At 54.9% G+C, this 27199-nt stretch overlaps 6 protein-coding genes across 6 annotated transcripts; 2 read left to right on the top strand and 4 right to left on the bottom strand.

Annotated features, from left to right (window-relative positions):
• Positions 1 to 986: 986 nt before the first annotated feature.
• On the top strand, positions 987 to 3510 carry C8A04DRAFT_35931 (uncharacterized protein; the record flags this gene model as incomplete). The annotated part of the gene is made up of 4 exons (XM_062783344.1): positions 987 to 1491; positions 1589 to 2131; positions 2222 to 2669; positions 2748 to 3510. 4 exons carry the CDS (start codon positions 987 to 989, stop codon positions 3508 to 3510), a joined length of 2259 nt encoding a protein of 752 aa, XP_062638581.1.
• Positions 3511 to 4656: 1146 nt separating this feature from the next.
• On the bottom strand, positions 4657 to 7048 carry C8A04DRAFT_35930 (uncharacterized protein; the record flags this gene model as incomplete). Its single annotated transcript, XM_062783343.1, has 2 exons — positions 4657 to 4813; positions 4875 to 7048. The coding sequence occupies 2 exons, from the start codon at positions 7046 to 7048 to the stop codon at positions 4657 to 4659; spliced, it is 2331 nt and encodes a 776-aa protein (XP_062638580.1).
• A 1732-nt stretch (positions 7049 to 8780) lies between these two features.
• On the top strand, positions 8781 to 16712 carry C8A04DRAFT_35929 (glycosyl hydrolase; the record flags this gene model as incomplete). The annotated part of the gene is made up of 9 exons (XM_062783342.1): positions 8781 to 8880; positions 9610 to 10054; positions 10105 to 12468; positions 13187 to 13188; positions 14015 to 14047; positions 14130 to 15195; positions 15275 to 15387; positions 15453 to 15605; positions 15682 to 16712. 9 exons carry the CDS (start codon positions 8781 to 8783, stop codon positions 16710 to 16712), a joined length of 5307 nt encoding a protein of 1768 aa, XP_062638579.1.
• A 286-nt stretch (positions 16713 to 16998) lies between these two features.
• Positions 16999 to 18741, bottom strand: C8A04DRAFT_26965 (Serine/threonine-protein phosphatase 2A activator 1; the record flags this gene model as incomplete). Its single annotated transcript, XM_062780116.1, has 2 exons — positions 16999 to 17776; positions 17873 to 18741. The coding sequence occupies 2 exons, from the start codon at positions 18739 to 18741 to the stop codon at positions 16999 to 17001; spliced, it is 1647 nt and encodes a 548-aa protein (XP_062638578.1).
• Positions 18742 to 19312: 571 nt separating this feature from the next.
• On the bottom strand, positions 19313 to 20920 carry C8A04DRAFT_10771 (uncharacterized protein; the record flags this gene model as incomplete). The annotated part of the gene is made up of 3 exons (XM_062776711.1): positions 19313 to 19822; positions 19943 to 20223; positions 20299 to 20920. The coding sequence occupies 3 exons, from the start codon at positions 20918 to 20920 to the stop codon at positions 19313 to 19315; spliced, it is 1413 nt and encodes a 470-aa protein (XP_062638577.1).
• Positions 20921 to 22587: 1667 nt separating this feature from the next.
• Positions 22588 to 24231, bottom strand: C8A04DRAFT_26963 (Zinc/iron permease; the record flags this gene model as incomplete). The annotated part of the gene is made up of 5 exons (XM_062780115.1): positions 22588 to 22622; positions 22693 to 22817; positions 22878 to 23833; positions 23886 to 24028; positions 24114 to 24231. 5 exons carry the CDS (start codon positions 24229 to 24231, stop codon positions 22588 to 22590), a joined length of 1377 nt encoding a protein of 458 aa, XP_062638576.1.
• Positions 24232 to 27199: the final 2968 nt, after the last annotated feature.

The following is a 27199-nucleotide window of genomic DNA, read 5'->3' as shown; positions in this document are numbered from 1 at the left end:
TTTCAGGCTGGTGGTGGTGTGGCTTTGGTGTTTATTTCTTTTGTAATGCCCCCGCGAAAGGAAGCGAAGGGGAGAAGGTTAATGATGACGATAACAATGAATGCCTCTTTACATTGCAAAAACGTGAAGAGATCAAAAACCCGGTGATCTACTAGCTAGGGGACAATCCATATATCCAACGCTGGCCTGGTGGTTCTTGCATGGGGCACCGGCTTCAGCCCTAATCAAGGGGCGCGTAGTGTCAGTTTCATTCTTAGCTTGTCCACTTTCTTGAATGTCGCCAGTAGCCCATTGCTTCGCGGTTCTTTAAGTTGGTATCCAGGCTCTTATTTTTCTACCGTATTATTCTCGGCGTTTTCTCAATGCTCCCATTTCCTCATCGTATCTCGCTTCTCGGAAAACATACCATAGGATTTGGGTTTTGGATGTTGCGGAAGATGATATTTCATTTGATATGAGTGATCGAGATGAATCCAGCGAGTCGGACATGGCCCCGCACCCCCACAACGCGGGGTGGTGGGGCAGCACTCTCCAGCCACTCATTTTCTGGTGGGGCCGGGCTCGTCAGCCAGCGGCTCGCGAGGCTCTCATGGTGAACGCCCGAGGATTTCAAACAGAACAACGAAGCACATACACGCCTTAAAACGGCACCGATTAAACTGTCGAGGTGAATATTTACATATTTGGAGACTTATTTCAAAAATCCCGGCATTTATTAATTGATATCTCGATTTGTTGGCTTGCTATCGCTCGCGGGAACAGCCGTCCCCTAAAACGGTGTGAAAAGCACATTCATAAATTCAGTCCCCCGTCAATCGCAATCGCAATCACAATCATACCAACCTTGCTGCCTGACTTCTCAACCCTTTGAGCCCCCCACCCAACAGCACAAGGCGTCTCGCCGACCTGACAAACGGCCCGCACATCGTGGGCAGCTCCAAAAGAACCTCCCTTGCGGGCAACTCTCCGCAACCCCGGCCTCGGGGATGCAGTCCCTCTTCAGCGTGCACAACAACGTGTCGCTGATCAGTATTACCATTGCGCCAGGGGCCTGGATCACTTTTGTGGTTATCTTCTTGGCCTTTTGTTTCTTGTACTTGTTTTACCATCAACCTCTCCCCTCATTTTTCCGGTGGGCGGCGCGAACATTGTTCCGGCGCCGGAAGCAACGACCACAGGACCGGGACATCGCGCGGCCGATTATCGAGGAAGAGGAAGATAGCTACGAGGCTTATTCTGAGGAGGAACGACCACGGCGACGGCACATCGAACATACCCCTCAACCGCCTCTCCTCACGGACTACTCTTACCGCTTTGATAACGACGTTTACGAGTACAGCAGCCACGGTGAGCTGGAAAGTAAGGGGAAAGAAAAAGTGAGCCGCAAGGAACAACTACGGGCTAGCGAGAAACGGGCCAGCGCGAGCGGCAGCAGCAGCACTAGCAAGAGCAAAAGCGGGAAGAAAACGAGCTCCTCGAAAGAGAACGGAAGTGGACGAAGCGGGGGGAAACGAACGACCAGCTACTCGAGCGGCTCAACCAGCCGTCACCACGACCGCCATGGCAGCGGTGCCGACAACGACGACAGCGCTCGACCCGCTCGACGCGTCACTGGAAGATCTCGGGCCATCGAATGGCAACCCCAATCTGCCGCCGCCGAGTCGAACGCCGTTCGAGTACCCGTCGGCGCACTCGGGGTTCCAGAGCGAAGGGCTGAGCGAGACGGACGGGACGGACGATTCCGATTCGGAAGCTTCCGCTGGTGGCTACAGCCCGCCAGCATGGAGGCGCCTCGGCAACGGCGATCGCAGCAGCGGCTTCTGGCGGAAAGATGATGATGATCTTGCTAGGTTGTATGATCTCGACCATCCGGCGCTGTATGAGAAGCTGGAGAGAGAGAGTAGCCGGACTTATGAAAGCGCTGATGATGGGGACGCCATTCTTGCCCAGGCCATCAGGACGAGGTTGCCGTCGGGCAGCGTCTCGCCGGAGAAGGAAAGGAGTCCAGAACCTGAGTTTTATCCGGCGCAGCAGCATTTCATTGACGACGTGGTCCATATCAAACGGGAGCATGACGGCGCGCTTGCGCTGGGTCAGGTAAATGAGAAAGGCATAGAACCGGAATCAAAGGGTGCGACGGACAACTGTATGCACGCCTGTTTTCCTTGTGTTTCCCTTGCATTGTCCCACGATAGGAGACTAATAAGCACCACCATACTAGTCATCCGCTTTGCCGTCCACGCAGAAGTCCAACACCGAACAGAGCCGATCGAGATGGCCATCAGTTTTATTCGCAGTCGATTCCGGGCGGCGACGAGATCGTGGGCCTCGATATTCTTATCGTCGGTGATTGCTATTTTCTCATACGCAGCATTACGATGGATATCCCAGCCCGCGGCAATGCGCCCTGTCCCGGATCTTGTCAAAGTCGCGGGTGTAGCTCGCTCGTTAGAACCGCTGATTTACTATTCGGAAAGTGGTATTCAGCAGGTCAGCGAGTTGCAGGCGACTGGTGTCGCTGTGTGGGATCTTGGCGAAAGCGTGCGAAGCAGCAACCTGACCTCGGCCCCTATTATTGTGATGGAGCTCGACGAGCTGGGTGATAGCTTAAAGACGCTGGCTGTGGAACTCACCAAATTCTTCGCCAACGTAGATGGTGATATTGACGCGTATGGACTATTAGCCCTCCTTAAACCACCCCCTAAACCCTGTTGAATACTACTGACAAGCACTTCTTAACTCAACAGTATTCTCATCGTAATGGACTGGGCCCGCCGCGAGCTGCACCAAGTCCAACACCTCCCGACCCTCCCCCTCTCCTCCGCCTTCGACAACATCCACAACCTCCTCTCCAACGTCGGCCTCCTCGAAGACCCCCACACAGGGCAATCCACCCGTCTCGGCGCCCTCGCCACCTCCCTCTTCGGCCACTCCACGCCCCAACGCACCAAACACACCGTCCAGCGCACCTTCAACGAATTCCTCACCGTCCTCGAAGACGCAGTCTCCTCCGAACTCCAACACTCCCTCGCCCTCTTCGCCCTCTTCGAAGCCATCGACCACCAGTTCCTCAACCTCGCCCGCACCGTCACCCGCGAAGCCTCCCTCCAAGACGACGCCCACGATGACTTGCTCTCGTCTCTCTGGTCCCGTATCCTCGGCGCCAAAGCCTCCGAAGTCGCCAAGTACGAACGCAACCGCGTCCTGCTCCGGGATGTGCGTGAGCGTACCGTGGCGAACAAGGGCGTGCTGGTCGAGCATAACCATCGGTTGTTGGCTCTCAAGGCGAAATTGGAGTCGCTGCGTCGGAAATTGGTGTCGCCGCTCGTGCGGTCGGTTAACTCGAGTACCCTGGCGCTGGATGAGCAGATCCGTGGGTTGGAGGAGGCTGGGTCGCATTTGGAGCGGGTGAGATTGCAGCAGAAGTCGAAGTTGTTTGAGAGGGTGTATGGGGGTGGGAGTGGGAGTGCGCGGTTGCCGCCGGTTGTGGATACGGGTGATGGGAGGTGATGGAGGGGAATTTTAGGGTCTGAAGTTTATGGTAAACTGGGCTTGTGGCTGGTTAGGTCGCCGTGTTTTGGTTAGGTGGCGGGCGTACATCTGCTGGCAATGTCGATACGGGTATTGTCTTACTTCTCCTTTGGCTTGAGATGTGGTTCTACAGGGTTTTCTACGAAGGGATCTATCGCGCTGGTGCAGGGGATTTTGGGTGTGTATTTATGTTGGGTTTAGACGGACGGAGTCTGATGAACAGCGTAGCGAAGCAAACACTAGGGATAGCATCAATTAGCTATGGTCCGAGCGAAGCACCGAATAAAACACTTCGGGCAGTCCAACTTTTGAGCTCTGGGCATGCTAGCGTTTGTACGTATAATCATTGTTTCGACCCGCGAATCTCAGTCATGTTTGTTGATGTTGTTCCGACAGGTAACTTAATACTCTGTAAAGTTAGCGGGAACTTGACAGCGGAAACTTGACAGCAGAAACATACACGGTGTCGGTTCAAGGCAGCCGATGAATACACTTCCATGTCAGTTGGGTAGGGGTGTCACTTCAACGCTTGATGCAAGGCATGGCCAAAAAGAGCGCCGCATGTAGTCAGCGCATTGCAGAAGGTCAACCCATGCTGGCTAGTAGTCCTATTTCAACCATCTGCCTAGCCTAATAACATGGAATGGAAGACGGATATCGTATGACTACAATAGCTCGAGCGAGTACATCTACTCTCAAAGGAACACAGATGGAGCTAGCTGATACGGTAGGATACCCGTGGAATTCATAACCCGTCAAACGCCATGTCGGCCGATAGCATCTCCGCCCTGTCTGCAGAGACGGCCACCCAGGTCATATCCCGTTCGTTCCCCGCCCAATCATAAGCAATCCTATCAAATACATGACCATGACGTAGCAAAAATGCCATAGCAAAATGCCGTGATAATCCGTCGTCGTCCTCGATACCACCGCCGCGTATAGAAATGGGCCCGGTCCATCCGATGCCGGCCCGCCCCATGCATGCCCGCAATCATTCGCTGCACTGCACATCTCATGCTGCTGCCAAGCTGGTATCAAAACTTTTCCCGACCGACCAAACCGAAAAAAATGAACGAAAAAAAAAGCAAAACGCGCTCAGAAGGCGAGAAGCTGGGGGATAGTGATCTAAGCCTTCTCCTCAGGCTTCTCCTCCTTCGGCTTCTCAGCCTCGCCTTGAGCGACAGCTGGAGCCGGGCCTGGGCCCTGCTGAGACTTGACGTACTCGTCGTAGACAGCCATGGCCTCGTTAACCTTGGCAACCAAGGCGGACTCATCCTCGAGCCTAGTGGCAGAGTTAGTAAATACTGTGAATCCAGGACGATATCAAGGGTTAATCAACTTACAGGTTCACGAGCTCATTGTTGTCCATCTCCAACAGCATACCGGTGATTTTGCCGGCCAGCTCGGGCTGGAGGGCCTGGATCTTGGGGAAGAGGTTTTCGCCAAGAATCTGCTTTTGCTGCTGCGGGTTGTTGGTAGCAGCAAGTTGGGACTGCAGAAGAGAGCTGGCGTTAAGCTCACCAGCTCCACCAATGGGCCCAGCAGGGGGGTTACCACCACGACCTGCCGCGAAGTTGCCACCGCGTCCAGGGCCGCCACGACCGCCCTGGTTGCCGTTTTGGGGACGACCATTGGGAGGGAAGCCGGCCAGGCCGGGGCCACCGGGAATACCCTGAGGAGCCGGCATGCCCTGCAAGCCACGACCACCAGGGCCACCACGACCGCCGCCAAGAGCAGCCGCCTGCTGCTGGACCTGCTGAATGGCAGCAAGGAACTGGGGGTTGTTTGGCTGGGGATAAGCGCCAGGAGGGAACTGGCCAAGAGGGTAAATCGGGAGCTGCTGAGGGGGGATGCCACCGCGGCCACCCTGCTGAGCATAAGGAGGGAACTGGCCAGGACGACCGCCCTGCACGGCAGGAATTCCCAGACCACCCTGGGGGAACGGCATGCCGCGGCCGCCAGGAGGCAGAAAGTTCGGCTGTTGGCCGGGAGCATAGTAGACGGGAGCCTGCATGTATTGCTGAGGCAGCCCAGCCTGGGCAGCGGCCTGCTGCATGCGCAGTTGGTTGCGGGCTTGGATGCTAGCCTCAAGCTGGTTCTTGCGAACGTCCTTGCGTTGAGCAAGGGCGACGTAGAGCGGCTTGCCCTCAATCATACGCTGGTTCATATCAGCAACGGCCTTGGTCGCGTCGTCGGGGTTGCTGAAGCAGACGAAGCCGAAGCCCTTGCTCTTGCCAAGGCGACGGTCGCCCTTCTTCTCGGCCTTCTTCTCAGCACCCTCGGCCTCAGCCTCCTGCTCTGTCTCAGCCTCGCCCTCCTTCTTGTTTTCTTTGTCCTTGCCCTCTTTGTCCTCGTCAGAGTCGGTCGCGGCATCGCGCATCACCTTGGCGGAGGTGATGGGACCAAACTCGGAGAACATCTGGCGGAGCTTGTCGTCGTCGATGTCATCAGCCAGGTTCTTGATGTACAGGTTGACGCCTTGATATTTGTTAGCCTTCTCAAGGCGCGCAGCCTCATATGACCTGCGAAGCTCCTCCTCGCGCTCGTGCTTCTTCTGGGCGCGGCCAACATAGAGGTCCTGGCCACGGAAATCATTGCCGTTGAGCTCGTCGACGGCCCTGGAGGCGCTCTCGTGGGTGGTGTAGTTGACGAAGCCGAAACCGCGGCTCTTGCCCTCGGGGTCGCGGGCAAGGGACGAGGAGGTGACATCGCCGAACCTTGCGAACAGCTCACGGAATTCGTCATCGGTGACCTCGAGATTGATGTTCTTGATGTAGATGTTGGTGAAGTTGGCCTTCATCTCCTCAAACTTGCTCTGGCGATCCTTCTTGGGGATGTGGTACCCGACGTAAACCTTCTTCTCATTGAGAAGCATGCCATTGACGTGCTTAATAGCCTGAGCAGCGGCCTCGTCGGTCTCGTAGTGAACAAACCCGTATCCCTTGGAGTTGCCGTTCTCATCCTGGGCGACCTTGCAGCTCAGAATGTTACCGAAAGCAGCGAAGGTGTCGTGCAGAGCCTTGTTGTCGATGGCAACGTCAAGGTTCTTGATGAAAACGTTGCCCTGGCCGGTCTTGCGCAAAGCAGGGTCACGCTGGGACCACATGATCCGGCACGGGCGGCCCTTGATCAGCGTGTAGTTGAGCTCCTCGAGGGCCTTTTCGCCGTCCTGAGTCGAGTTGTAGTTGACGTAGGCATAGCCGAGGGAGCGGCGGGTGACGGCGTCGCGGCAGACACGGATGGAAGCGACGGAGCCAATCTGGGAGAACAGCTCGAAGAGCATGGCCTCGGTCACGGACGGGTCCAGTTCGCCGACGTACAGAGAAGCCGAAGACTGGGGGTGGGGAGCGGCAGAGCTCGGGGTCGGCCCAGCCGTGTCGGGGTCGGCGGTCTGGTACTCGCCAGAGGCCACATTGGTGTTGATGGCAGGGGCGCGGTTATCGCTGCCGTTGAGGCTAGTGCCAGCGAAATCAGCGGCAAGCTGGTCGACAGCGCCGGGGGCAGCGGGAGCGGCCATTTTTACAATCGACTCTATGTTCGCGATAAAGTTAGTGTGCTCCTTCTTAGTCCGGTAAGTGCAACCGCCTAAAATGATCGAAGCGCTCGACGTGAGGTGGGGTGGTGGTGTTCCGGTTCGATTGGGGCGCGACGTACCAAACGCTCAAGGGCGAGATCGTGCGACTGGGATGGGAAAGAATACCGCGCGCAACGAAGAGCGACGGTAGACAAAGAACGAGGTGAAATAAAGACCTCGATCGATTTTTCTTTCGTGTGGCGAAACAAGATTCTCGAATGGAAGAACGATTGCGGGGCGTCTTCCAAGGGAGAAAAAAATGTGACCGGCCCAATGTGGGAGTTTTTTTGGATTTTTTTGGTGGTTTTTTTTGGAGGGGGTTGATAGGTAGCTATCGGGTTTTTTTTGTGATTTTCAATTTTTTTTGTGACAGGTTTTTTTCGTGAAGTTCAGAAAAGAAGTAGACGAGAACAGAACCAGTGACGGTTGTGTTGTACTAATCTGACTCTTTTCTGAAAAAGGTTGTGGAAAGAATCCGGGTTAAAGGGTTTGATCGTTTGATGAAGAGGAAAGAGGAGGGCAAGATCGCTCCTGCGGAGACAAGATTTTTTTCTGCAGTGTTGCGCCCACAAAGCGGAGAATATCGAATTATCCGAACGCGGCTCCCATTTCCGCGATCGCGTTTCACTCATGCACTAACAGGTTTCCTGAAGAAGGTATTATACGTATTATTATGAAGAAGTGTTTGCTTTTTGAGACGGCATTGCCTGGCTTCGGTTCGCCTTTGTTTGCGTAGCCGCTGTACCCCGGCCGTTTGAAGGCAACGGTGCTGTTAGTTTATTCAACATCCCCTCAACCAAGCACAGTCATCGGACTTGAGGACTCCAGGTTAGAATGTCCCACAAACAGAATGTTTGGCGGTCAGCGTCCTTGGAAGCGTCTCCTACGTTTCCATGAGTGGTGACGACTAATGTCTGAGACCTGTCAGGGTTTATTTCCTCGCCGTCGGCTGAGAATTGTCGAACCGCAGTGAAACATGAGGAACCGAGGCAGCGATAACTTTGAGCAGATATCCTTCTATCGGGGTTCATGCTTGTTGGCGCCACTGGCGGCACAGGGGTGTGGCGGGGTAGCAATCGTTATCGGAACCCCTTCCTGCCAACCGCTGTGCTGCTGACAACGCCTTTCGTCACCAAAAAGTGTCACATGTGGAAGGTACGGTTGGGGCCTCATCGGTCTTCAAACCGTTCGCCCGAAGCAGGTGCGAAGGACGCGAAGCTCGTAACTCACTTCTAGCCCTTTCCGTGGCGTTGTTACTAATCCAAAGTTTTGTTCTTTATTCCTTACCTACCCCGGCCCGTATATGCTGCCATTACGTCCTGCGAACACCTCGTTGACCCCGCCGCGCCCGGTCCTTGGACCGCAGTCGGTGGCCGTCATCTGCACTGCTGCCTCGCCCAAGACAGCGGCATCAGCCAGCGCCGAACTTGCGGCATTGAGCCCTGGCTTTGATTGAACCTGCAGCCAACAAGTTCGCAAGACCTCTCTGTTTCTTTTAGAACCCCCAGCAGCCTAGAGATAAGATAATCATAGAATTGTTGACCCCACGGGCACCCTCCACCCTGCCGTCGCATAACACAAGGTCGAGCTTCCTTTCGGCCCAGCATCGTCCCAAGCAGCGAATCATCCACAACCCGCCCGCCCGAATTTCCTGGACGTTCGACCGATCGCCGTGATGTTCCCGACTTTCACTGGTAGCTCCCGCAAGGCGCGAAATGTCAACCTCAGCGGTCAGAAAGCGACAAACCCGTTTACAAATCCGTCATGGGCGCCCAGTGCGGCGGCCGTCGGGGCATCTAAATCCGTGGCGCAGGCCCAAGCAGAACGGTTACAACGGCAACAAGAGAGGGACCGCCTGAAGGCGGCACAGCACATCCAAAAGACGTGGAGGGGGCATAGGTCACGTCGGAATCTACGCACATCGCTCCGAGAAGCTTTTGATGTCCTGTATCGCGACGATAAACGGGTGGACCCAGTACAAAGGACGGTCAAAGCGGTGCCGTTGATGTTCAGTGTGTACCAAGTCTCAGATTCCGAAGATCAACAACGGTTATGCCTCCTCGCCCGCGATCTTCTCCAGACAGAATTCCATTGCTTTTCATCGGGAGGGATTGGGGAGCCCCGGTTGGAAAAATTGGCGCACATCGTGGTTCGGACTTTGGAGCGGTAAGGTAACACCCTTTTTTGTTCCCGCCCCAGAGCTAACTAAGGATTACAGCCTCGACCCCGTAGTTCCGAACTCACAAGTGCAAATAAAAATTCTCTTGGAAACCATATCCCGCGTTATCAAGGCCCGACCTCGGTCTATTCAGGCCAATCTTAGGAGGTTCTACACCGTGTTGGGGAGATATTGTCGCAGCCCGGGAGTCGATTCCGAACTACTTGATCCCATTCGCAATGCCGTGGGGGTACCACTTGTCGTAACAGTGTCTGGTATGTTACTGTCCCCCGGGGTAGTCTCCGAGTCCACTTACCCCCTTAGCTATACTGACAAACCCCTGTAGACGTGTTCACGAGAGCTGCCTATTATGAGTTTGCCATCTCGTTCTTGACTCAGCCCGACTTGGCACTGTTCGAGTCAAACATCACTTCATTCGTGGAGGATATTGATGTCGACCAACTCTCAGATTCTCTTCAGGCTGAAGTTACACCCGAGACAACTGGTTCGTATACAGGTCTCTTGTGGCTACTTGCACATTTTATTATACTGCAAAAGACGAAGAAACAACAGGTCTTGCACTCCCGCTCTCTACAGGTGTTGTATTCGCTCCTGTCGACGTTGTCGACGCAAATACGTCTCGGCTTTGGAACCTCTGACTTGAAGGCTTCCGATGACGATCTTGACGTGGAGGAGACCCTTGAGCCGGGGCTTCCAACATATGTCGCGGACAAGCTGGCCTCACTGACAGATAGGGACGAAATTTCGGGTGTCCTCGAGAAGTTTACGTCGTAAGTGCCTCCTAGTCCTAGCTTGTAGAACGTAATACTGACTATTGTAGCCCGACCGTATCCAACGTCGAGAATGCAGGGCTTCTTGCAGGCTACGTTCTCACATTAATTTATTGCTTCCCGGCGCTTAGCGACGACATTCGAATGCGCCTCTATCTGGCAGATATCCCAACCCGCCACGGCCCAACGCCTGCAGTTAAATTCTTCTGGAGTGCGTTCAATCAGACATCAATTGTCTCAAGAATCATTGCCGACGCCAATGCTCCACTTGCGATTCTCCGCGAAAGACCCGTATCGCAAGCAGATTCTCCATGGCACCGCGGGTGGCGGACCATTCTCTTGTTCCTGGAGCTCTATATCTTCGTTTTGCGTCTAACTGATGACGATGACTTCTTCGGTAGCCTCAAAGGGCCTGGCTATCCCGGGGAATCCAACTCACGGTTGCGCTCTAGCGGGCTTAGCCTTCAAGAATTGAAGCGTCTCACCATCTTTTTAAAGCATCTCGGTTTTACGCTACATTACCATATGGCTGACTTACTTGGCTCGATGCCCAGTACGTCGATCATGGCCGATGACTCACGGCCGCCATCATCATCGTCGTCTCGGCGGCGAAGCGGGGCTGGAAATAACCGAGCGTCAGCCGCTTTATCGTTCACTCTCACTGCGGGTGTCGATTTTGAGGCTTTTCGAGATCTGATTTCGACGGCAATGAAAATGTTGTATGAGCGGGACTCTCGGCGTCAATTTCTCCCATCAAACCACTGGCTGATGACTTCCAAGTTTGACATGGAAGGGTTTCTTTCTGCCGTCGTGCTGGAGGAACAAAGTCGGCGCGAACAAGACGAGGCTGGTGGTGACGATGAGGACGAGGATGATGATGATGATGATGATGATGATGATGATGATGATGGCACAGCGATATATTCTTCATCGCCTTTCCCCATGTCATCGAGTGGGCTGAGGCTGTCCCGACAGGCCCGGATGGAAAGAATCAGGGTGGCGCGGAAGCGGCAAGCACGCGACATTATCAGGGCGGCCGCGGGCCCCAAGCTAGAGATTCTACGCAACATGCCGTTCGTCATTCCCTTTGATGTCCGTGTGCAAATCTTCCGGCAATTCGTTTATCTCGACAAACACCGCAGGCGAGGCGGGCACATCGATGCGGATCGGTGGAGGTTGTGGGTGCTTAACCAGCACGGCGGACCGTTTGAGCCAGATGAAGCCGGAACGAGCATCATTGGCCGGCACCAAGCACAGATCCAGAGAGGACGGATATTCGCGGACGCCATGGATTCGTTTTGGGGGCTCCAAGAAGGCTTGAAGGAGCCCATTCAGATCACGTTTGTGGATGAGTTCGGCATACCGGAGGCGGGAATTGACGGGGGCGGCGTGACCAAGGAGTTTCTCACGAGCGTGACGACGGAGGCGTTTAGGCCCTCCGAAGGGTACTTTGTCGCCAACAGCAAGAACTCTTACTACCCTAACCCCTGCGATATGGACCAGTTGAGATATGCTCTTCGGGCAGCGCAGATCTCGGAAGATTCCCCAGAATGGGTCGAGGCTCACGCCAATCGCTTGCGGGAGTTTGAGTTTCTCGGCAGAGTGATTGGAAAGTGTTTGTACGAAGGGATCCTTATTGATATTTCCTTCGCGGGCTTTTTCCTCCTCAAATGGGCGTCATCAGCCGGGGCAGGCGACACGTACCGCGCCAATATCAACGACCTCCGGGAGCTTGATGAAGAGTTATACCAGGGCATGATCCGGCTCAAGAATTACCCTGGCGACGTGGGTGACCTGTCGCTCGACTTTACCATCACCGACCAGGTCTCCCCGCCGGGCCAGCCGTTCCGTACCACCACACGCAACCTCATCCTGCACGGGGAGGACGTCGCGGTGACGAATGAGAACCGGCCATTATACATCAGCTACGTAGCTCGACACCGTCTGGTGATGCAGCCCTACGCACAAACTCGCGCCTTCCTCCGTGGGCTTGAGATGTTGATCGATCCCGGGTGGCTGAGCATGTTCAACCAAAACGAGCTGCAGCGTCTGGTGGGCGGTGACAGCTCAGAAATCGATGTCGAGGACCTGCGCCGCAACACGGCTTACAGCGGGGTGTATGCGATCGGTGATGACGGCCGCGAGCATCCGACGGTGCAAGCGTTTTGGGAGGTTATGCGTGGGCTAGAAGATCGGGAGCGCCGCGATGTGCTGAAATACGTCACGAGTACGCCGCGGGCACCACTTCTGGGTTTCGGACAGCTTAACCCGCCGTTCACCATTCGTGATGGCGGGCAGGATCAGGAGAGGTTGCCGAGTGCGAGCACGTGTGTCAACCTGCTCAAGCTTCCGCAGTACCGCACCACGGAGGTGTTGAAGAAGAAGCTGCTGTATGCGGTGACAAGCGGAGCTGGGTTCGATTTGAGTTGAGAAATATCGGGGTTGGGGGAAGGAAATGTGGGAGATATGGAGAGTACGCAAAGGGGACGAATGGACGGACGTGCTGTAACATACGGGTTGGCTTAATGGGAGGATGAAATTATACATAATGACAGCGCAGTGGATTTGAACACTATGTGTAGGCAAGTATTCCGTTTGCCCCTGGGACTTGCCTTGGGGTCAACCGTGACGCTTCCCAGGCCAGTCTTCAAACCTCTTACTGTAACCAACCTGAGACCATCCCTGTTCTCCTTCTGGCCAAGGACCAGTTGTTGTTGATGTGGTGTATTTGTGGTTGGGGTTAAAATTCGCTGTATGGTAATTTCACGATCTTGCTTGTTTCTCCCGATACATGTATTAATGGATATGCATACACACTCACGGAAAAGCTTCCTGGTATTTGTATGTATCCCACATTATTTCAACACAAAGTTCTTCAAGCAAAGCATGCCCGTTTAGGCCGACCCAAAAAAACAAAAAGGGATCAAAAGCCCTGCTGCCGATCCAGATTTCAAAACCCAAGCTTTTCTCCCCTTTCCCCGCAAGGCTTGGCAATACCACCCTCCTTTCCCAAACAAGATGTCCGCTCTGTCGATGAAGTTTGAAAGTGCCAAGGAGTTGAAGTTCTGCCAAGAATGCCGAGAATGCCCAGACTTTTTTTCTCCTTCCTTTCTCTCCCTCCCACCGAACAAGATGTGATTTTCTCTCGCTTTCGCGCGGGGAATGAAGGTGCCGAGCGGTGGGTGGGACCTTTTTTTTTTTTTCGGAACGGAGCTTGGCGCTGCCGCTTGGCTTTGTCGCTCACTGCAGGCAGTGGGTTTGGTTGATGAATTGATGGGTTGCGGGGGGAGAGGGTTGTTTTGTGGTGTTTCACTCACGCCACGGGGCTGGATTTGGCGGTTTACCTCAGTATCTGTTGGATATTTTACAACTTGCAACTGTTTCTGTCTTTTTTTGGTGATTTTAAAGTCGATTTTCGGGGGTTTGCGTCTTAACCCTTGAAGGAACGAAGAAACGATCATCGTGCGCGCGCGATTCACCGCTGGTTTTTCCATGCCACGAGGATAAACTTCCCCGGTCGAGACGAGTCGCAGCGGCGCACGCAGGGACGAAGGCATGCTGTCGCTGCGGTGTGGGAACAACACACCTCGCTGAAGCGTCTCTGAAGTCCTCCCCCATAAGCCTTTCATATCACGACGACCACCATGGCACCGCCCATCCACCTCAATGGCGTGCCGCGGACGACTCGGTTCGTCGTCGTCGCCCTGTTTGTGGTCTGTCTCATCTTTCTGGTGCCCAAGCTCGGTTCGGGGGGTGGTGGCGGTCGGTGGAATAATGATGGGGGGTTATCTGGCGGCCTGCCTAAGTTTGGGACTGCGCCTAAGGATGATGATGTCTTGCGTTTTGTGAATCCGTTGATTGGCACGACTAATGGAGGTGAGTTTTTGTCTTTGGCCTTTGGCCCGTTTCTGGTCGTTTCTCGCAAGGCAGTGAGTGAGTGATACTGATATTCATGAACAGGCCATGTCTTTCCCGGCGCAACCCTCCCCTACGGTAAGCCACCAACCAACCAAACCAACCCCCTTAACCACCATCTCTCATGATCGAGATGGCGAGACTAACCGCCCCCATACAGGAATGGCCAAACCAGTAGCCGACACCCTCTCTCCCGCCGAAAACGCCGCCGGCTTCGTCTCCGACGACAACCCCATCCTCGGCTTCTCACACATGCACGATTCCGGCACAGGCGGCCAGCCCTCCCTGGGTAACTTCCCCTTGTTCGTGCACCCGGGGTGTCCTGAGGACGATTTCACGCGCTGCGTGTACGCCACCCGCTCGCGCGCGACGTCGAGGGTCGAAGGCTCGGCTAGGGCGGCGCCGGGGTATTTTACGGTCGAGTTGGTGAATGGCGTGACGGCGGAGATGACAGCGGCCGGGAGGAGTGTGTTGTATCGGTTTGGGTTTGAGGTGGGGGGGATGGAGCAGCAGATGGGGGGTGCCGGGTCGGGGTCCTCGGGGGAGAGGGGGTTGGAGTGGGTGATGGTGAAGGGGGAGGAGGATTTGGAGAATGATACGGGGGATGATGCGGATCATGGCGGGCATGCGGTGCCTTACTCGCCGTTGGTGTTGGTTGACTTGTCGGATTTGATGAATAGCCGTTCGGCAGGGGGGATCCAGGTGTACCCGGAGACGGGACGGATCGTGGGGGAAGGGAATTATGGTCCGTCGTTTGGGTCGGGGCGGTACAATGCCTTTTTCTGTGCCGACTTCAAGGGCGCCAAGATCCGCAAGTCGGGCACGTTCACGGGCAACGAGGCCGTGGAGGAGCCGAAGTTTCTTGACGGTATCGGCGGCGGGTTCCGCATTCCGTCTGGTTCGGCCGGTGCGTGGCTGCAGTTTGATAAGCCGCCTAAGGGAGGTAAAGACCAGCTGTTGGCGCGGGTGGGCGTGTCGTTTATGTCGACGGACCAGGCGTGCGAGAATGCGGAGAGGGAGATTGCGGACTGGAACTTTGACCGGGTTGAGAGTGACGCGCGGAAGGCTTGGAGGGAGAAGCTGGGGGCGATTGAAGTCGATGCTACGGGGGTGAGCGAGGAGATGCAGACTACGTTTTGGTCGGGGTTGTATCGCACGCTGCTGTCGCCGCAGGATTATACGGGGGAGAATCCGCTGTGGAACTCGACGGAGCCGTATTATGACTCGTCAGTGCTCCTTCGTCTTTTGTCCGGTTTTCCGGGGCCTCGATGACGAAAAGGGGAACATGTTGGCTGACTTGCATAGTTTCTACTGCATCTGGGATTCGTTCCGTGCCCAGCACCCGCTGCTCACCATCGTCGATCCGGCCACGCAGACCGACATGGTGCGGTCTTTACTCGACATTTACCGGTTCGAAGGTATGATTTCGAGGATCAACGAGTTCCTCCCTACCTATGACAGAAACGGGAGCTAATAAACCCAGGCAAACTGCCCGACTGCCGCATGAGCTTCTGCAAGGGGTTCACCCAGGGAGGTTCCAATGCTGACGTGGTGATCGTCGACGCCTATATCAAGAACCTCCGCGAAGGCATTGACTGGAACACGGCCTATGAAGCCGTCGTCTCCGATGCCGAGGGTATGTCCTCTCTCTCCCCACGTTTTCCATATCCTCTTACCCGAGATTATTCATAACTGACACAGATAAATGATAGTCGAACCCTCCAACTGGGGCCTCGAAGGCCGCGGCAATCTCGTCAGCTGGCACTCCCTCGGCTACATCCCCTGGGACGACAAAGACCGCAACGGCACGGGCCCAATGAGCCGCACCATCAGCCGGGGCGTCGAATACGCCTACGACGACTTCTGCATCGCCCACCTCGCTAGCGCCCTCAACCACCCGGCCGACGCAGCCAAATACCGCGCCCGCGGCGGCAACTGGCGCAACTACTGGAACCCGGACCAACAAGACGTCTTCCACGACCCCGACGACGCCCAAAAACCCCTCGACACTGCCTTCCGCGGGTTCATGCAACCCCGCGAAAGCGACGGGTCCTTCCGCTACCACAACACGCGGGCCTGTTCCCCTATCCAGGACATGCATTCCTGCTACTACGACACCTCATTGGATACCTACGAGGGCAGTCCCTGGCTGTACAGCTTCTATGCCCCGCAAGACATGGCCACGCTCATCAGCCTCATGGGCGGTCCCGCAGCGTTCGTCGACCGCCTCACCTACTTCCACACCAGCGGTCTCTCCTATCTCGGCAACGAGCAAGGATTCCTGCCAGTCTTCCAATTCCACTACGCCGGCCGCCCCGGGTTAAGTTCGTACTGGACACGGCAGTACATCCCCAGCCTATTCAACGCAACGGTGAACGGCATCCCAGGAAACGACGACTGCGCGATGGGGGCTTTCAGCGCGTTTGTGATGATGGGGTTTTTCCCCGTGGCGGGGCAGGATGTGTATCTGTTGACGACGCCGTTTTTTCCCGAGGTGAGGATACGTGCCAAGGAAAGGGGGAAGAAGGCGGTGATAAGGGTGATGAATGAGTTTAATCGGAGGGGGTCGAATATGTATATTCAGAGGGCGCAGTTGGATGGGGTGGAGTATACGAGGAATTGGATCACGCATGAGTTCTTTTTGAGGGGGGGGTTGTTGGAGTTGTGGGTGGGGGAGGATGAGGGGACTTGGGGGACGTGGGAGGAGGATTTGCCGCCGAGTTATCCGCTGGAGGAGGTGTAGCGGAGTAGCTACTGTTGTGGTGAAGAGGACAAGAGTTGTATTTGTTTGCTTGCGTGTTTTATACCTTTATTGGATATATGGGACGTGCGGTACGTAATTATCAAATCTGTATGCATATTTAGGCGCCTGGTTGGATATGATGAACAGCAAGTTGTTTATTTGTTTTGATAGCACAGGGTATCATGACATGAGTATTGGCAACCGTAAATAACAACCTTATACGTCCCTTTTTTGTCTTTCCCACTTCCTGTCCCCTTTTAAGTCCCTCTTCCCAACGAAGAAAGTCTCAATCCTTCGCCCACGGCGCTTTGGTCACAGCAAACTGGTTACTGGCCGTTCCTGGCTTCCCCCTGGGAAAAGCCGTCGGCGGCGGCGGCCCCGTTTCCGGCACCACTCCTCTAGGCGCGGACGGTGCTGCACTGCCTCCAGCAGCCCACGGGGCTCTAGAGTATGGGATCCCCGGTCCCGACGGCACGCCAGCCGCAGAGCCAGGCATCTTGGTCGCTTGTGCCCACGGGGCTGCGGTCCCTGCGCCTTCCCCAGGCGTGGCCGTGGCGGTGTTCACATTACCCGGCTGGCTGGCCACATGCGCAGTCCGCGCCGGCAAAGCAGCCTCCGGATCAGGATCCCAAGAGAACAGCGAGCCAAAGGGAAAATGTTGGACGACGGGGAACTTGGAGAGCACCTCGGCGTTGAACATCTTGATCATGCCCTTGTTGATCTTTCCCCAGCCGTCTTTGATGCCCGAGATGTCGAACAAGATCGGGCTGTGCTCCCAAAAGGGACCGGTCTTGACGTCGTTGATGAAGCCGATGGCGGAAAAGTACATGTTGGAATCGCGGTGTAAGTCGACGGTGGCTGCCTTGGCCACGTCGGAGGGCCGCGGGGCGCCCGGGACGGAGCCTTCGAGGGGCATGGGTTCTGTCTCGGTGATGGGCCGGGTGAGCTGAGCTGAGCCAAAGATGTATGGTAGAAACGTGTGGTCGTCGAGGCCCCAGACGCCGTGCGAGCCGGCCGGTTCGAGGTTGTACGTCAGGATCAGCCTCCTAACGACCTTTAGGTACCTGTTTTCTGTCAGCTTCACCGCAACACCCAACAAATCAAACCCCCCCAAAAAGAAGAATACAAAAAAGAGGCAACAAAAAAGAGGCAACACTCACGGCTCAAAAACCCCCAACACCACACTCCTCTCCACCTCCCCCCCTTCCCCCTTCCCATCCCTAAACACACCCACCTTCCACAACGCCCCCAAAAACGCCAAAAAGCTCAATTCATGCCCCGTCCCATAATCCAATCTCTGCGCACTCCCAAACGCCCCCAAAAAGTACCCCTTCACCTCCTCCAGTATCCCTTCCCCTCTCAGCATCCCATCCCCTCCCTTTGTATCCCCCTCTCCCTTTATACCCCCCCCTGCCTCTTCAGCTCCCAGCGACCCACCCCACGCACCCAAATCAACCCCCTCCAAAACCCCCCTCAACAACCCCGCCTCCACCTTCTCTTCAAGCAACGTATACCACCGCCGGAAACTCACATTCCCGAACCGGCGGGGGCCCTTTTCTGGTGGGGCTTGGTCAATTAGACCGGCGACTTGGTCGAGCATGTCGCGGAGCCAGAGGACGGAGGGGGGGTCGGAGCGGGGGGCGTTGAGGGGGAAGGTTTGGGGCTGGGGCGTAGCTTTCACGGCTGGGGCGGTTGCGGTTGCGGTTGAGGTTGAGGTTGAGGTTGAGGTTGGAAGGGATGATGGCTTTCGGGGGCAGAGAGCGCGGTTGAGCTGGAGGATGAAGATGCCGATGTCGCGGTAGGCCAGCGAGGTGAGGAAGTGGGGGAGGTCGGCGCCGGTGTGGATGCGTTTTTGCGGGGGGGAGAAGGTGTGGGTTTTGGAGGGGGCGAGGACGGCGAGACGGGGGAAGGATGGGGTTGTTGTTGAGGTTGATGCGGTCGATGTTGTGGATGTTGCTGTTGTTGTTGAAGGTGGAGGTGGAACGGGAGTCGTCGAGGAATGGGTGCTTGGCGGGGGTGGAGGATCCATTTTGGGGGATTGATTGCTTGGTGTCTTAGTCCCGAGGTATCTGTGAAAACAAATTGAATGGATGACGTTAATGAAGACGGTGTTGCACTTGGGCCGCCAAGCTCATATGGTGTTTGTGTTCGTGTTGGAAGCAGGATGGCTCTGGGGTAATCAAGTTGAGTGCCAGAGCTCCTTATCGGTCCCTTATCGGCCATACCCCGCGGTCGTCATGGTGGGGCAGCCGCTGCGGGCCGTTTGTGATGCTGGGTGGACCTCGACCTGATGCGGGCTACGGGATGAGCCAGACTTCTGAGCACTGATTCTAGAAGGCCTGTGATTCTAGTACACGAATGCAACGTTCGACTTATAAACTACATCGAAACCAAACCCCCCCTTTTTCCTAAAACTGCTTCGATCAAGATAGAGGTAGGTAATAGTCCTTTACATTGCGTGAGGACTGACATCTCATTTAGTTGCTAATTAATTCAACTCTTGACCAAAATCTCACCATTCTATTTTCCGCACTAAAAACTCCCAACTGTTAAAACATATCTCCGCGATCTCTTCTTTCCAAATTTCTTCTGAACCACAACTAAACCACCAAAACCCCCTCCTGCATGTCCACCTCCCCCTCTCCCTCCCCCTCGGCCTCCCCCTCTTCCTCCCGCGCTCTCTTCCCCAACCGCACCTGATTCTGCCTCCGAAACCAAATATCATCAAACACATCCCGATACGCCCTCCCATCCTCGGTATCCTCCGCCCACCGCTCAAACCCATCCCACGCCGTATTCAGCGCCTCGCTCGCCCACCATCCATCACCACGTTCCGCCTGCAACAACATGGTAGCCAGCCTCTTCAGGCCCGGCGTGTAGGCCAGCAGCGGCGCAAAGACGACGTCGATATTGATGTCTTTGCCGGCGCAGCTGGCGTGTCGGCAGCGAGTTGTGGTTGCTTGAGGGTTGGGTTTGGTGTTGGAGGTGACGTGTATGCATCCGCATGTGTCGCAGTCTTCGGGCTGGGGCAGTTCCCGGCCGAGCATCATGTGGTAGAGGATTGCGCCGACGGAGAGGAGCTCGTTGCCGCGGGTGTAGGGGCGTTTTTCCTGGTTGTGTTAGCGGACTGGGTCATGGCCGGCAAAACAAGCAGATCTAACCAGGTCGAAGAGAAAGTAAGGAAGAAAAGAAGAAAGAAGAAAAGAAAAAAGAAGAAAAGAAAAACTCACCCTCAACATCCCCAACCCCTCCTTCCCCCACTTCACCTTCCGATCCCTCAACAACTCCAAGCCCACCCCATCCTCCCCCTCCATCGCCACCACCGGCGTGCCCCTCATCAACCCCGCGCTCCCCGACACCACCGCCCTCTCCAACCCCCCGAGCTTCACAGCCCCATACGTCTCTGTCCCCCGCGGGTGCTGCAGAAATACATTCGACGCCCGGATCCCCCGGTGCAGCACCGGCATCCAGTCCTGCTCGGGCGGGGTCTTGCCTCGGATGCGGAGGTATTCTTTGGCGTTGGCGTTGGCGTTGGCGTTGGCGTTGGGGGTGACGTTAGGTTGTCTTGGGACTCTGCTTGTGCTACGGGCTGCTCGATGGCCTCGCGTTGTGGCCGGGGGTGGGGGTGGTAGGTCAGAGGGCGATACTACCTCGTAAGTATCCCGTATCCCCTCATGTAACCACTGCAGGGCCCGTAGCAGACCCAACGCAACATGCCAGATGAACGACTCAGGCAAGAACCCGCCATGCTGAACAGCCCCGGCAGCAAAAACCGATGGCCCAGAAGAAGAAGACGATGCAAGCGTAGAGTCAGGAAGCGCATAATCATCCAATACGTCCTGCAGCGTCCCAGCCTCGGCAAAGTCCATAATCAACCACCTTTTCACCATCCCCGGCCGATCCTCTTCCCCTCCCTCCTGCGCGGCAGCAGCATCTCTCCCGTCACTCCCTGGCGTCCGTGGAATGGACGACACAGCAGTCATCTCATCATGCAGAGAGATCAGATTCTCGTGGTTCAGCAGGTTGGCTGCTGGCTGGGCGCCGGCGAACTGCAGGAGGAGTTCGAGGGAGGGTCCGCCTATGTGGGGGTTGTTGGGGTGTCGGGAGGGCCGCGCGAAGAGGATCTCGCCGTCGGTGAGGCGCTGGACGAGGTAGAAGTCGTTTCCGAGGTGTTTGTGGAGGGTGTAGGGGGACTTGGGGAGTGGCATTTCGTGTGTTTTGTTTGGTTTGTACGTTTGTGGGATGTGTCTGTTCGTTACGTGTCCTAGGGGAAAAGGAAGCGAGAATGAGAGACGGTCGGTTGGAAAGGAGGGGGGATATCCCGTGGCAAGATACAACCAGATCTGTGTGTCTTTTGAAGACTGAATCGGTGTGGCCATGCTGGATGTTTTCTTTGTCTGGTATGGGTTTGCGTTTCCCAATCCGGAGGGAGGCCCTGCGAACAGCATTGGCCGCGGTGCAATCCATTCCCTCCCTTCCGCTTACTGTTGAGATGCAAGTTCGGAAGCACAAAGACCATATCACCTTGATTATGAGCCTGCAATTTTGGTTGGTTTTCCCCTCGGCCCCGAAGACCTTCATAGCCTCTAGCTTAAGGCTGTTGACTTACACGAACCCGGTCACATTAGGGTTAGGGTTGGTTATACACCCCTTGTCTTTCACCACCCCCTCTCGTCCTTTGTCCATGCATAAACATCCCATCAATCTTTCCAGTTCCGTGACAAACCTACCTACCAACCTTCCAAATCTCGACGCACGATCGACAGCCCCTGCCGAGCACTCCCGACCGACACAGCCACCCCCCGATGACGCACCAGATAGTGTACGTGTTTCTGGTTTGGAGGTCAATGAATAACGAGGGTATTGTATGAGTGTGATAGGAGCGGAAGATGAATTTGGATAAGTTGGGAAGGTAGTAGGTGGTGAAACTGGATTGGTTTGTTGGTTTGGTAGGTGTGTGGTGAGTAGGGGAGGAGGTGGGTGGGTACATAATGGGAGCCTGTCCGTATCCTGTGTGATACTGTTTCTTGTCCAACATTTTGGTGGCATATTTACTTGCACATGCTTTAAACGGGAAGCCCCATGATATCGCCCAGCTTACACTTTAAGTAGAAAGTTAAGTGAGAAAGGTGTCAACGAGAGTAGATCCGATTTTTCATGCCTTTTTAACTCCAATCTCTATATATACATGTATATCACGCCAAGTGCTATGTACATGGCCTGACCCTGCTTTTCATTCCTCAACATAATTACCACGCGCCCCTCGTTATTTTGTGCTTGTTACCCTACCTTGACCTTGTGTCTATGCCCTTTCTACCCAGTTATCATGAACACGTTACATTTCAGACCAGAAATGCCAGGTAAAACACCACGATCCAAGAGATCAAAACTTGTCTTATTGCCCCCTTCTTCTCAAATGGCCGAAAGAGAATCCCGATGGAAGAAAAAAAAGGGGAAGTTGGGTACCAGTCACGCTGTTTTCCCACGGAAAACGCCTGCTGAGAGTAGCCGAGGAAGATGGACAGGTAACGATCAAAGAATAATTTGACTGAGGCGTTTTTGTGTCCTGGCCCAACACCCGGATTTTGGGTCTTATTTTCCTTGTACTTTTCTTTTTCGTTTTTTATTTTTCTTTTCGTGTTCGGTCTAGCGTAACGTGAAAGTATCTAGCCGGCCTATCAACTGAAAATAAGACGTGCCTCCACAAAATGAGAGTGTGTAATAGACGGGTGCTGTGATCCTAGACAAAAAGGGTATCCTACAAGAGAGTGGATGCTTCGAGGGACATGTCGGGTCGAGGTCCTCAAACGGGGGGTATTGGGTGCGAGGCGTTTCTATCGTGCAACGGCGAACGAGAGGAAAATAACATCATTGCTTAGGCAAATGCACCAACGATAGACATGCCCATGGCTGGGTCATGTTAGTTATTATCCACGAGAGCTCGGATAGAACTGTGTGACAGAGGGGAGAGAGTCCTTACCTCCAAGAATGACAAAAACAAAAGCGGTGATGCGGTCCTTTTTGCTGAGCAACTGGGCTTCCTCGGACAGGAAGTCTTCGGCCAGGAGATCGACCAACGCAGCGTAAAGCAGCAGACCGGAGGAGCTAGCGGGTGTCGGTTAGTCTCTGTCATGATAAATAATTTTGAACCCCGATTCAACTCACATAGCATTGAATATCCCCACAATGATCAACCCAAATGCGCTATTCGGATCATACGAGTCCCGCACAGCCAACCCAATCGCCTGACCCAGCGGCGCGGTCGTACCAAACGCCACAACCAAAACCCACGGCCGGATGCTTCCCTTGGGATATGGCACCGCCGCGATACGCGAGCCGAGACCAAGCCCTTCAAACATCTGATGGAACAGAATAGCAATCAACAGGACAATAAAGCCCTCAATCGTGATGCTGACCGTCATGCCGACAAACACCGAGTGGAACAGGATACCGCCCTCCAGCAGGGTGATGTTGAGCGACATCTTGCGGAACACGGCTGGATCAACCGCCTGGCCCGTCTCTACGTCGATGTAAGGGGAGTCGGCCAGGGCAGTTTCGGTGATGATTGTCTGGCGCTTGTCAGGGGTGCTGGTGTTATTCTCGATTTGGTACTGTTGCCGCTGTTGCTGACGGGCCGTGGATTTGATCATGTTCATCATCTCGAGGCGTTGGCGGACATATTGCTCGTAGAAGACGATGAACCAGGGGGGCATTTCGGAGCGAGCCTCGAGCTCGTCCTTGTCGTCACCGTTGTAGGGGTCCTCCGCGCCGTGGGTGAACTTGCGCATCTTCTCGTCGTACATCTTCTGCGCGGCCTTCTTTTCATCTTCGATGTCATCGATCTCAAAATCGGTCGCGTTGGTGTACCTCGGGGGGCGCGGAGGGGGCGCACCACGGTTGTGGTGGACCTGAACCTGGCCGCCAGCCGGGGGTACTGCAGAGTCGAAACCCATGGGGCCGCCGTGAGTGTGGCCGCCCAGCTTGCTGTTGATCCACATCTCCACGATGAAGAGGCAGAACATGGAAGCCATCATGATGACGCCGGGCAGGGCGGGATATTGGTCGGTGAAGAGGTCGGGGAGGCACGGGTCGAGGAGGTTTCCGAAAGCCGTGGGGAGAAGCTGTTACTGTGTTAGTGCCGTTCTGATGTTCTTTCGTGCGTCTCTTGCTTACATGTACGAAAGCTGTCGCAATCAGGACGCCCGTTCCAAAATGCTTGCAGATGAAGAAGGTCTTCCTCGGGACCTTCACCCACTTGACCTTCTTTGCCACAACAGGGAATCCAGCGCCGAAAATCGAGGCCGCCAGCACCAGGACTATAGGTAGCGTTAGCTCGCGTTCTCTCCTCGATGCTCGACAGATTGCATAGTGGAATGAAGGAGGCCATCCAGATAGACTTACACAGAGCAGCAACATGGAGCCCGAGATCATACTCGCCAACTTCCTCCCCGCTGCCACACGCCGGCTTCCCGCTCATGAGATCCATGTCGGAGACCGCAGAGGCGCCATCTTGAGCCATTACGCAATATTCTTTATAACACGAACTTCAACCCAACGTACTATTGATCAGGGACTAGACCGCGCCAGGCGTGCTATCCTGGACAAGGAAGGAAAGATGAAGCAAAAAACGAGTAATATGAGAGAGAGAAGATAGCCAGCAAAACCGGCCCGCGGTTTCGAACAAGAAGAGAAAGAGAAAGGAAAGGAATCACAGACAAGTCCCAAGAGTCCCAACCATGTGAAGACAAGGAAGGGCAAAAGGGGGAAAGAGGGAAAAGCGAAAAGACAAGGCGGTAGAAAACACCAAACTAGAGAAAGAAAAAGAAGACAGGAACGAAAAGCTGCAGCGCACCGATGAAAAAGCCAAGAGGACAAGAGGAGGGAGGGCCAGGTGGTTCTTCAGATGGGAGGTTTATTTTAGCAGTGCTGGCTTGGCGTCGATCCAGTCGACTGACCGTACGAGTGGGGGACGGACGGAGGTTTCCGTGGGTGATATTCGTTGCTGAGTCGTGCTGGAGGGGCTAGGGGCGAAACTTTTGTAGCAGAATATCTTTCCCCAGCAGCGACCCAGTATATCCAGACATCTCGAGGATAAAGATCAGCTCAGATTTTGCTCTCCCTTACTCTAACGTTACTCTGAAGAGTCTCATTCTCGTGGAGCGGGCCTCCGTGTTTTCCAACTACTATCAGCTGATGATGCAGACACGCTTGACTCCTTCCTAAGGGGGATTGGGCTGGGGATAGCAGACTGCTCCTGACTCTTGCTCAAACAGTGTCACCTTCACCATACGTGAGGTGACATGGCTGTTTCTTTTCTTGACCTCCTAGGGCATGCGGTAGTAAACTTCAAACCGTCGAAGCTTCTGCGAGCGAGTAAGAACTGCCGAGCCACCTACCACGTACCTAGTCCATGTGATAAATGAGTTGCGAGTTATGTGATAGTCGACACCTTGATACTCGCTTGGACGGCGAGTATGGATGCGTGGGATGTAAACACTCCGTTTTTGGTCTAGTGGCTAAACTCTTTGTTGCTTGTTGCCACTTACACACGAGCAAAACCTGGGGTTTGCCGTGGCGAGATGAAACGAGCCCCACCGTTCTGCTGCGTCCCGGGAGCCGCTCCCGGGCGTCCACTCGGGAAATTTCTGTCGCCAAAACTTGTTAAGTGTCGGAACAATTTGTTCTATTGTAAGAGGTGTGCTCATGCAACAGAAACTTCTTTCCTTCTTTTCTTCCCTGGATTCAGTGGGTTCCGGCTCTTTCTGACTAGTCTTGTTTTGGCTGTGTGTTGTTTGTTGTTCCATTTGTGCCTACTTAGAGAATATTGGAGGTCTACGGGGGACATCCCATGAGCGCGTGTTGCCACTGCTTCGGATGTTGGGACTGGAAACACTTATGGTCTTCCCGTCTCACAACGATGGATGTGAGTTTCTTCGCTGTAGATTTTAAGGCAAGAAATACCGGGCCGCGCGGGGACGGACTCCTACACGGGTGTTGAGAGGACCGTCTTGGCCGAGGGCGTCTGTCTGTGCGACTGGGTGTGCCGCTTGGCAATGAACCTTGGTCGTCAACAATCACGAGGGTGTTGACCCTTTGGTATCAACAAAGCGGGATTGTTGTCGACACAGGCTGATCGACCTGCCCGGACGGGCCGGCCAAGAAACAAGCAGCAGGGTGGTCAAACGTGAAGCCGGCTCGGCACTCATCAGTGTCTCTTCCGATTTGGGCGCGAAGTCGAGGTTAACCGCTGCACGGCTGTAACTTCTTGGCATCGAGTTTCGGCGCAGATCTCTCGGGATGTGGGGCAGAGGGTGGTCGGGTTTTCGGAAGCCGGTCGGTCGAAACAACCTGTGAGCCAGTGGTGGGGAAGTCACCTTCTCCCGGTGTCGAGATGGACCTCAGCTTTACCTTGGAAGAATTGGCGAGTCTGTGGTAGGCTGGCACGGTTGGGAACGGAGCCCTGACGGCATTTGGTTTCGTCCACCCTTAACACCTCCAACGGCCACGGCTCCGGAGCTTGGCGTTATGCCTCGACTTCGAACAGAGGGTTGCTCGTAGCTGGCTCTGTCAGGGGTTTGTCTTTGTCATGTTTACTCAAGAGACAATTTGAAAACAATAGGGCCCCAGATTTACCACGAAGGCACCGGGCCAATGTCCTGGAGGGATCAGCCCATAGACGCAGCCCGCAAGTCCCGAGATCAGGGAGCACGCGTTTTGGTGGTTGTTATTGCTCCTGTTTAGTCCAGCGACGCGCATCACAAGACTTCGTCACCAAGCACAACGCATAGTCGCCATGGCCCCGGATCGGCGCCGCCAAGAGGGCGCTCTTGCACCGAAAATGCATCGTGATTTGAATTGGGTTGTGTTGAAAATGTTGATGTTCGCTATCGAAATAGGGGTGAGAGGTCGAGGCCTCAGGAAACCGGCCCCGCTGATACAGTCGAAAGGTCACAAATGGCAGCTCCGTTCTGTGACCATGCCTTTGGCGATGGGAGAGGCGATTGTGACGGTGATCGTGTGATGTACGTGTATCTCTCCCTCATACGATTGTCAGCTGTTCGGTTTATCAAAACTTGAAAGAGAGGTAAATCCGCCTTGGGTCGAGAAAGGCAAATGAATGACAAATAACGTTGTGTTTTCTAATCCGGCCTCGATGGGTCTGCTTCATCATTGGAGCGGCAGTTGGACATGCGATGATGGATGGGAGATGCAACGCCAAACCCGAGTTTCAAAAGCTTCGAGAAGCTGAGGATGCAAAGGGATGGTTGCTTTAACGTTAGCGTTAATTGGTAGCTTAGTGGGGCCTCGGCCCTGGAGCTTCGAGAATGGTGGGGGGAAAGTGGATCCCATTGGCCCATTTCAATGCGCAGTTTTAGTTTTGGTGACCTCCTTCCAGCAGTGCTTGACTTTGACCTCGTTTGGCCGCGAAGCTCGAGACGAACGGGAGCACGCCGAACAGCGGACCGCCACCGGCGTAAGCCACCACG

This window comes from Dichotomopilus funicola (genome assembly GCF_033296635.1).
Source record: "Dichotomopilus funicola strain CBS 141.50 unplaced genomic scaffold C8A04scaffold_17, whole genome shotgun sequence".
Taxonomy (NCBI): Eukaryota; Fungi; Ascomycota; class Sordariomycetes; order Sordariales; family Chaetomiaceae; genus Dichotomopilus; species Dichotomopilus funicola.
The sequence above is the reverse complement of the archived record's forward strand: the minus strand, read 5'-3'. Positions and strand labels throughout refer to the sequence as shown.